The 9418-nt window shown below is 37.6% G+C and overlaps 1 protein-coding gene across 1 annotated transcript; it reads right to left on the bottom strand.

Annotated features, from left to right (window-relative positions):
• Positions 1-8016: 8016 nt before the first annotated feature.
• On the bottom strand, positions 8017-8900 carry LOC143019224 (uncharacterized). Its single transcript, XM_076174919.1, has one exon. The coding sequence runs from the start codon at positions 8737-8739 to the stop codon at positions 8188-8190; it is 552 nt and encodes a 183-aa protein (XP_076031034.1). The 5' UTR covers positions 8740-8900; the 3' UTR covers positions 8017-8187.
• Between the last annotated feature and the right edge of the window lie 518 nt (positions 8901-9418).

The raw sequence follows: 9418 nt of genomic DNA, 5'->3' as shown, positions 1-9418 counted from the left end.
TTTTTTCTGCAATCTCCTGCCTGTGGACTGCATGACAAAAAATACTGATTTTTTTTTTCAAAGTCCGTGGCCATGCACACACACGCGCATGCACTCACGCAAAAAGAAGGCTTAATGAAAATTAAAAGAAGCGTAGGTAGGAATACTCTGGCGTAGTTACAACAGCTCCCGATGATGCCACTTGTCCTGACTGTTCGACCACTTAGAACAAAGGCAATGGCATCAGTTCAGTGTCTCTTGCCACAACTCCACCACAACCATAGTTGCGGAAAAGTGGGTGGAAAGGCACACGATTTTCTATTCTTTACATGCTGTAATATCCATGATTCAATGATAATGAACCACTGGGAAATTCCCTTGGAAACATTAGAAAATTAAAATAAAAAAAAGAGAAAAATACTATATCTTTAATAACAGGGCTTCGGGGAGGGATCCGTACACGTACATGCAACAAAGAAATTCTTTAAAAACAGTTATCGCAGCCACTAAAAAAAATCAGTATAGGATTGCGTCCAGACAAAGGCATATACTATAAAAAAAAAAATACTAAAACAAGTGCCTCTAGTGCACCCAAATACATCTTTGACGAATTATGCCTAGTTCAAGTTATTCTAAAGATATCATTTGAAATTAAAGTTTGGAAATCAAAATAAAGAATTATCAGGCAGGTGCAAGAAAATCCGAAGATATAGATTGCGGGATATACGAAGAAGTCATAAAGAGTTGATATACGATTTCTTCTTATGTTTCAAGTGGTTACAGTTAAGGTTAAAAGCCTGAAATTCTGCCAATAAAGATGCTAGACCCAAACATTGTCTTTATAACACCGTATCTCTAGCCATGCCGCTCCACAAGTGGAATTCCTTACCAATCGATCATTGTTAAGGTATTCTACAAAATGTCTTTGGTACTATAACATGAATACGAAATTTATAAAAAATGTATATATATAAAGAAACATAGCTAAAGGACACAATCCAGGTAATACACAGGATTCTTTTCAACATTTATTTTAAATACAAAATTATTATAACATTTATCTTCTTCAATATTGAACAATTGTTAACTACTGTATTTAGAAACTATGATAAGCACTATTATGAATAGTGCACGACTTAGTGTACAATTGCGTACACAGACGCGCACATGCGCACACACAAACACATCACTCACACACACGACTTGATGGTGCAGTGATAGCGATCGCGGCCGCCACAACGGCGGACCAAGTTCGAATCCCGCCCAGGGCTGAAATGATTTCAGTTTCGCTGCGCTGCGATTCGTCACTCCAACTCTCGTGAGCGAGGAGTTGTGTGCGTCTGTGTATGTGTGTATGTCACAGTATTACCAATAGATAGGCCATGTATGAGCTCTAAGCTTTATTCTGGGAGGGAAATTGCTGTCGATCACAAGTCCAACACGTGATCCAAGACCATGGTGAGTCACACACACACATACACACACACGCGTGCTGAAACACACACAGACACGCACGCATACACACATACACACACATACACGCACACAAACACACACACACGTATACACACACACATACGTACATACGTACATAGAAATATACATACCCACTCACACACACACGACTCGACGGCTCATTTTCTTTATCAATAAGAAATTCATGCTCTCGACGTGGCACTATTTATGTTCTTTTCCCACTTGCAGTCCAAGAGATCAAAGAGATCAGCCCACTGGTAGCCTACTATGTAAAGAAAAACTTGATCCAATGATAAGACGAACTTCTTCCTCTTAGTAGCATTCATTCTTTGTTTTGATACCACAGACGCTTCTTCCACCAATTGGAGTTTCTCTCTCTCTCTCTCTCTCTCTCTCTCTCTCTCTCTCTCTCTCTCTCTCTCTCTCTCTCTCTCTCTCTCTCTCTCTCTCTCTCTCTCTCTCTCTCTCTCTCTCTCTCTCTCTCTCTCGCTCTCTCTCTCTCTCTCTGTGTCCTTCTCTCTCTCTCTCTCTCTCTCTCTCTCTCTCTCTCTCTCTCTCTCTCTCTCTCTCTCTCTCTCTCTCTCTCTCTCTCTCTCTCTCTCTCTCTCTCTCTCTCTCTCTCTCTCTCTCTCTCTCTCTCTCTCTCTCTCTCTCTCTCTCTCTCTCTCTCTCTCTCTCTCTCTCTCTCTCTCTCTCTCTCTCTCTCTCTCTCTCTCTCTTTTTTTTTTTTTTTGAACTGGAATGCTGTTTTTTTTTTAAATCTCAGTAAGGGCCTCGGATACTTTAGGAATGACATCCTCGTTGCTCTTGTATTATTGTCTTTTGCATACTGAACATATCTTTCAACTTCTTGTTCTGTTGGCAACTCATAATGAGGAAGTTCTGAAAATGGGAAGACAAAGACCCTGTGACTTGTTGATATTCTGGATCTTTTGGTCATTTTAGTCCTGGAAATGATTAATAGAAAGACCCGTTAGTATAAAACATAAATGATATATATGAAGCCAATGAAATATACTGAGTGCTAAATTACATCACAATTTGATACGGCAACTAGTCTGACGGAAGCCAAATAAGGATAATACTTTACCAAGTAGAAATATAAATTGACCTCTACTCATTCTTTTTTATTTTTCTATTTCCGTTTCAGCAGCTTGTCAAATAAATATATCCTTCCTATTTTTCAACATAAATAATCCTTACCACAACTAAGAAAATCACGGTTGGAGTAAGAAATTATTCACAACTAATGAGAAACAGAGCTTGACACAAGGATGGAAGACACGTGTTAGCTCAACTGTAGTAAACCAATTAATGACTGCCTAGTAAGGAGCAAAGAGGCATAGGAAGTGAATCTATAACATGCATTCAAAAAGCTGAAGCCACATCCTTTCATAAGAAGTACTCTGTAACTATCTCGTATATTCGTCATACGTTGATTAATAAATAGTGCCCTCAGAGTAGTTTACAAGCAAGGAATTCCTCAATCTAAAATTGCCTAAACCTTAGATACATAATGAGTTAAAATGGAATTCTTCTTCGTGTGAGAAAATTGTTTATTTTTAGCCCTAGAGAAGAAAACTATAATGACTAAATACAACCAGCCTAATCCTAAGGAGAAGCCAATTTCTAAGCAGAACTTGGTCCCCATAAGTGAATGTGTTACTATTTTCCTATTATTATTTTTTTCCTCTTCAATTCCAAATTTCAGATGGTTTTCTCTATAAAACCTGAAATTTGCCTCATAAATATTTCCTACACTACACCCTAATATATATATATATATATATATATATATATATATATTATATATATATATATATATATATATATATATGCATATGCAAACACACACACACACACACATATACATATATATATGTATATATACATATATTCATATATATATATATTCATATATATATGCACATATATACATATATGTGCATGTATATATATGTATATATATATATGTGCATATACATATATATACAGTATATATATATGTTTATATATATATACATATATATATGTATATATATATATATATATGTATGTATACATATATGTATATATATATATATATGTATATATATACACATATATATACATACATGTATATATATATACATATATACATATATATACATGTATTTATATATATGTATATACATATATATATACGTATATATATATATATATATATGCATATATATATATATACGTATATATATATATGTATATACATATATAAATATACATATACATACAGACACACACACACAGACAGACACATATATATATATATATATATATATATATACATATACATATATATATATATACATATACATACAGACACACACACACAAACACACACACATACATACATATATATATGTATATATATATATATATGTATATATATATATATATATATATATATACATGTAATATGTGCGTGACTGGGTATATTCGTCTGTATTGCAATAAAGAAAACTCGTCATACTCTGAATACTTTTTACATTTTGAACCCTGTTTCCACGAAAGATCTGTTATGACGTAAAACGGGCAATCCCCTGGACAGATAGGAGGCGAAGCAAAGCGGAGGGAATACCAGTTCCTTAAAACTGAGAGTACAAACGGGGACGTGAGGAACGGGGTGGAGGGATGGAATGGTGGGACGAATTGCCGGTATATAAGACAAGGCGGGACGAGCGCAGACACACACGACCTTCCAGCTTCAGCTTCAACCACGAGTAAGCAGTCGAGCATCATATATACCTCATTTTCACGCAGAAGTTTTTCTTGTGAGAGGGTTCTACTCTGTTGATATCCAACCTTCATAATGAAAGTCCTGTGCGTCCTGCTCATGTCCCTCGCCTTGGTGGCGGGTAAGAAACTCAAAGACGACAAGGGTAATGCTGCGAGTGGAAGTGGTGGAGCTGCAAATACTCGATTCTTTGGAGGACATCCTCCTTATGCACAAGGTCCTCTCTTCGGAGACCCTGGTCCTGGAGATGCTGGTCACTTCGGAGGTAGACCCCATGTCGGAAGACCTCCTTTCGGTCACCAAGGACATCCCGTAGTCGGCGGCGTCGGTCACGGGATCGTCAGTGGAGTTGTTCCTCCTGTCGCTCCCAGTAGCAACTGCCGCTACTGGTGCAAGACTCCTGAGGGAGCGGCCTATTGCTGTGAGAGCAACAATCAACCAGCCGACCCCATCGCAACACAGATCGTCAAGCCCGGTCAGTGCCCACCAGTGAGGCCCGTGTGCCCACGCATCTTCGGGCCTCCCATCACCTGCTCGAATGACGGAGCGTGCAGTGGTGTGGACAAGTGCTGCTTCGACAGGTGTCTTGGTGAGCACGTGTGCAAGGCGCCTCTAGGATATGGACGATGAAAGTCTAAGGTTTCCTCTCCAATCCTGCTCTCAAGAACTTTGTTCCTATTGGCATTCGGTGCATCTGCAACATCGGACTGACTCCATGAAATATATGCCATGCCCATACAAATCATACATTTTTAAACATAGTACAACAATCTATTTGTTGCAAATAAACAGTTAATTACATTCATAGTCTTTGTTGTAACCTTCAAATCTAACCTATGAAATCCCTGAAACCATGAAAGTTTATTTCATGACTGTGATGCTTCTTATAGAGTTAGTATGAAAGAGTGTGTCCCAGGAGGTGGTGAGCTATTGCAGCAAAAGCCTCTACCAATGTCAGGGGCTCGTGGCGGCCACCGTTAGTCACCTAAGGTCATGATGAACTCATTTTTATTTCCAATGCATCAGAGAAGCAAGATGTCATTGCCAGAAACGATATTGCCTTTGAAAATTAATAAATAAATAGATAAAGCAATAAGCAAAAGACACCGCCGGAGGGCATTTTCTCCTTTGTAGCTGAGAAGGATTTGGCTTGATTCTCAACGGCTATTAATGGCTATTTTATAGTCTTGTCAGCTGAGGGAAAAGATGATTGCTACAACGGATCTCAACAGCTATCGCAAGGATTTAGTCGATAATGATGGCAGCTATGATAGATTAATGGTCGTTAGCAAGATATTATTGGGTATTAGATTCCATTGTGGATATATTCATAGAAAAGTGAATAATATATATACATTTGTCAGGCATCATTCTCTATTAATCGGAGTGCTTATCTTGTTAATTTTGAAACCCCACCGGCCATTGTCCCCTATATGTAGATTTTGTTCTGAATAAATTCAGACGGCTTTATTCATCATAAAAATTGCGTTCAAATGTGTCTTTATATTATATATATCTGAACAAGCATCAATTTGTATTAAGCTTTAGTTGTAGGACGAGAAAGAGAAGCGCTCTTCATTTATTTCTCGGCTAATGACTATCCAAAAATCGTCATTATTTTAAAACTCGGACCTCAATTACCCAAAACTAAGCAAAACCAAACCAAACCTAACGTAACCTAACTTTACCTGACGTAACTTACTCTAACGTACCCTAACTAACCTAATCCTGATGCAACCTAACCTAAATCTAAGCTAAACCCTGCTAGATAACATCAACCTCGCCGATACGGGAAAGTCCACCCACCTCTGCCAACCTCAGAATAGTCACGTTGAAGTGTATTCTAAAATTTTCATTATTAGTATTTTCTAAACTTGTTATTATTGCTACACATTAAAATTACCATTTATAGTACCTTCTAAAGTTGTCATTATTTGTAAATTCTCAACATGCCATTATTAGTATATTTTAAATTTTCCATTGATAGTATATTCCAAACTTTTCATTATTAGTACACATTAAAGTTATCATTAATAGTACCTTGCAAACGTAGCAATATTAGTTTATTCTAAACTTGTTTTTACTAGTATATTCTAAAATTAATATAAACTTGTCAGTATTAGTATATCCTAAACCTGTTATGATTATCATATTCTAAACTTGTCATCATTAATATATTCTAAATTTGTCATTATTATTATATTCTAAACGTGTCATTAGTAGTACACATAAGATTAATCATTAATATTACCCTCAAAACTTAACATTATTAGTATATTATAAACTTGTCATTATTATCTTATTCTAAAAAATTCTTTTTAGTATACATTAAGGTTATCATTAGTAGTACCTTCTAAACTTATCGTCATTAGTATATTCGAAGATTGACATTACTAATATAACCTAAACATATCGTTTTTAGTATTTTCTAAACTTGCCCTTATTAGGATATTGTAGACTAGTCATTATTAGTATCTTTTGAACCTCTCATTGTTATCATCAAAAGTATTTTCTAAAATTATCATTGTTAGTATATTCTAAAATTTTAACTATTACTACACATTATAGTTTTCTAAAATTATCCTTATTAGTATATTCTAAACTTGTAATAATTAATATAGTCTAAACTTGTTATTATTAGTACATTCTGAGCTTGTCTTTAATAGTACCTTCTAAACTTGTCATTATTAGTTAACATAAAAGTTATCATTAATAGTACCTTCTAAAATCTTCATTATTAGTATATTCTAAACTTGTTATTAGAACACATTAAGATTATCATTAATAGTACCTACTAAACATCTCATTATTAGTATATTCTTAAATTGTCATTATTAGTATATTCTATACTCAATGACTTTCCTCCTCCTCACTTTACCTTAAACACATCCACAATGGAATCTACATACATACATATAAATATAACAAGACTTTTTACCACTTACAAGGGAGGTAGCCAAAAACGAAAAGCCATAAAATCATTCTCACCCATTCCATCCCTGAAAACACTCCACACCCCTCCTAGATGACGGGTCATCCCTGCACCTTGTCCACTGGCCTGGATCAGAAGCAGTGTCGCAAGACACAGCACATCCACAGCAAGGCCGCTTCATTAAATCGGCGACCCCCCCCCCTCTCCGTCCCCCTATATAAAGGAGAAGACGGGGAGAAATCTCTTTGGGCTGCGTCAAAATTTTGCTCACGCACACTACCTTACCCCCCATCCCCCCGTCCATTCCACCTCATGGACGGGGGGATGGGGGGTGAGGAATCTAATACCCAATAATGACTTCCTACCGACCATTAATCTATCATAGTTGTCATCATTATCGACTAAATCCTAGCGATAGCTGTTGAGATCCGTCGTCGTAATCACCTTTTTCCCTCGGCTGACCAGACTATGAAATTGTCATTAATAGCCGTTAGGAATCAAGCCTAATCCTTCTCAGTTGCAAAGGTGATTTGAGAGAACGCCCTCAGACGACGTCTTTTACTTATTCATTCATATATTTATCTATCTATTTTCAAATACAATATTGTTTCTGGCAATGACATCTTGCTTCTCTGATTCATTGGAGATCAAAATGACTTAATCATGACCTTAGGTGACTAACAGTGGCCATCACGAGCCCCTGACATTGGTAGAGGCTTTTCTACAATAGCTCACCACCTCCTGGGACACACTCTTTCATACTAACTCTACAAGAAGCACCACAGTCACGAAATAAACTTTCATGGTTTCAGAGAATTCATAGGTTAGATTTGAAGGTTACAACATAGACGTTGAATGTAATTAACTGTTTATTTGCAATAAATAGATCGTTGTACTATGTTTAAAAATGTATGATTTGTATGGGTATAGCATATATTTCATGGAGTCAGTCCGATGTTGCAGATGCACCGAATGGCAATAGGAACAAAGTTCTGGAGAGCAGGATTGGGGAGGAGACCTTAGACTTTCATCGTCCATATCCAAGAGGCGCCTTGCACACGTGCTCACCAAGACACCTGTCGAAGCAGCACTTGTCCACACCACTGCACGCTCCGTCATTCGAGCAGGTGATGGGAGGTCCGAAGATGCGAGGGCACACGGGCCTCACTGGTGGGCACTGACCGGGCTTGACGATCTGTGTTGCGATGGGGTCGGCTGGTTGGTTGTTGGTCTCACAACAGTAGGCCGCTCCTTCAGGAGTCTTGCACCAGTAACGGCAGTTGCTGCTGGGGGCGACAGGTGGAACAACACCACCGATCCCGTGACCGACGCCGCCGACTACGGGATGGCCTTGGTGACCGAAAGGAGGTCTTCCGACATGGGGTCTCCCTCCGAAGTGACCAGCACCTCCAAGACCAGGGGCTCCGAAGGGAGGACCTTGTGCATGAGGAGGAGGTCCTCCAAAGAATCGAGTATTTGCAGCTCCACCACTTCCACTCGCAGCACTACCCTTGTCGTCTTTGAGTTTCTTACCCGCCACCAAGGCGAGGGACATGAGCAGGACGCACAGGACTTTCATTATGAAGGTCGGTGATTAGCAAAATAGAATCCTCTCTCAAGGAAAACTTCTGCGGGAAAATAAGGTGTATATGATGCTCGGCTCCTTACTCGCGGTGTTCCGCAGATGAAGCTGGAAGGTCGTGTGTGTCTGCTCTCGTGTAGCCTTGTCTTATATAGCGGCAACCCGTCCCACCATTCCATCCCTCCACCCCGTTCCTCACCTCCCCGTTTGTTACTTTCAGTTTAGAACTGGTATTCCCTCCGCCTTGTTTCACATCCTACTTGTCCAGGGGATTACTTGTTCTACGTCATAATAGATCTTTCCTGGAATCAGGGTTCAAAATGTAAAAAGTATTCAGAGTATGACTAGTTTTCTTTGTTGCTACATAGACGAATATACCAACACACGCACATATTGCATATATATACATGTATATATATATATATATATATACATATATATATATATGTATATATATATATATATACATATATATATATATATACATGTAGATATGTAGATATGTATATGTATATATATATATATGTATATGTATATATATATATATGTATGTATGTATATATATATATATATATATATATATATATATATATATATATATGAGAGAGAGAAATTCGCTAATAGGAGCGACATCAAACCGATCATTTTTATAACAGTTGCATGCAGGATTCGAACC

This window comes from Oratosquilla oratoria, chromosome 36, assembly GCF_046742065.1.
Source record: "Oratosquilla oratoria isolate Oo_2021 chromosome 36, ASM4674206v1, whole genome shotgun sequence".
NCBI classification, from domain to species: domain Eukaryota; kingdom Metazoa; phylum Arthropoda; class Malacostraca; order Stomatopoda; family Squillidae; genus Oratosquilla; species Oratosquilla oratoria.
The sequence above is the reverse complement of the archived record's forward strand: the minus strand, read 5'-3'. Positions and strand labels throughout refer to the sequence as shown.

Coding starts and splice junctions, on each gene's coding strand:
- LOC143019224 (XM_076174919.1), bottom strand. CDS start 8,739: ATGAAAGTCCTGTGCGTCCTGCTCATGTCCCTCGCCTTGGTGGCGGGT.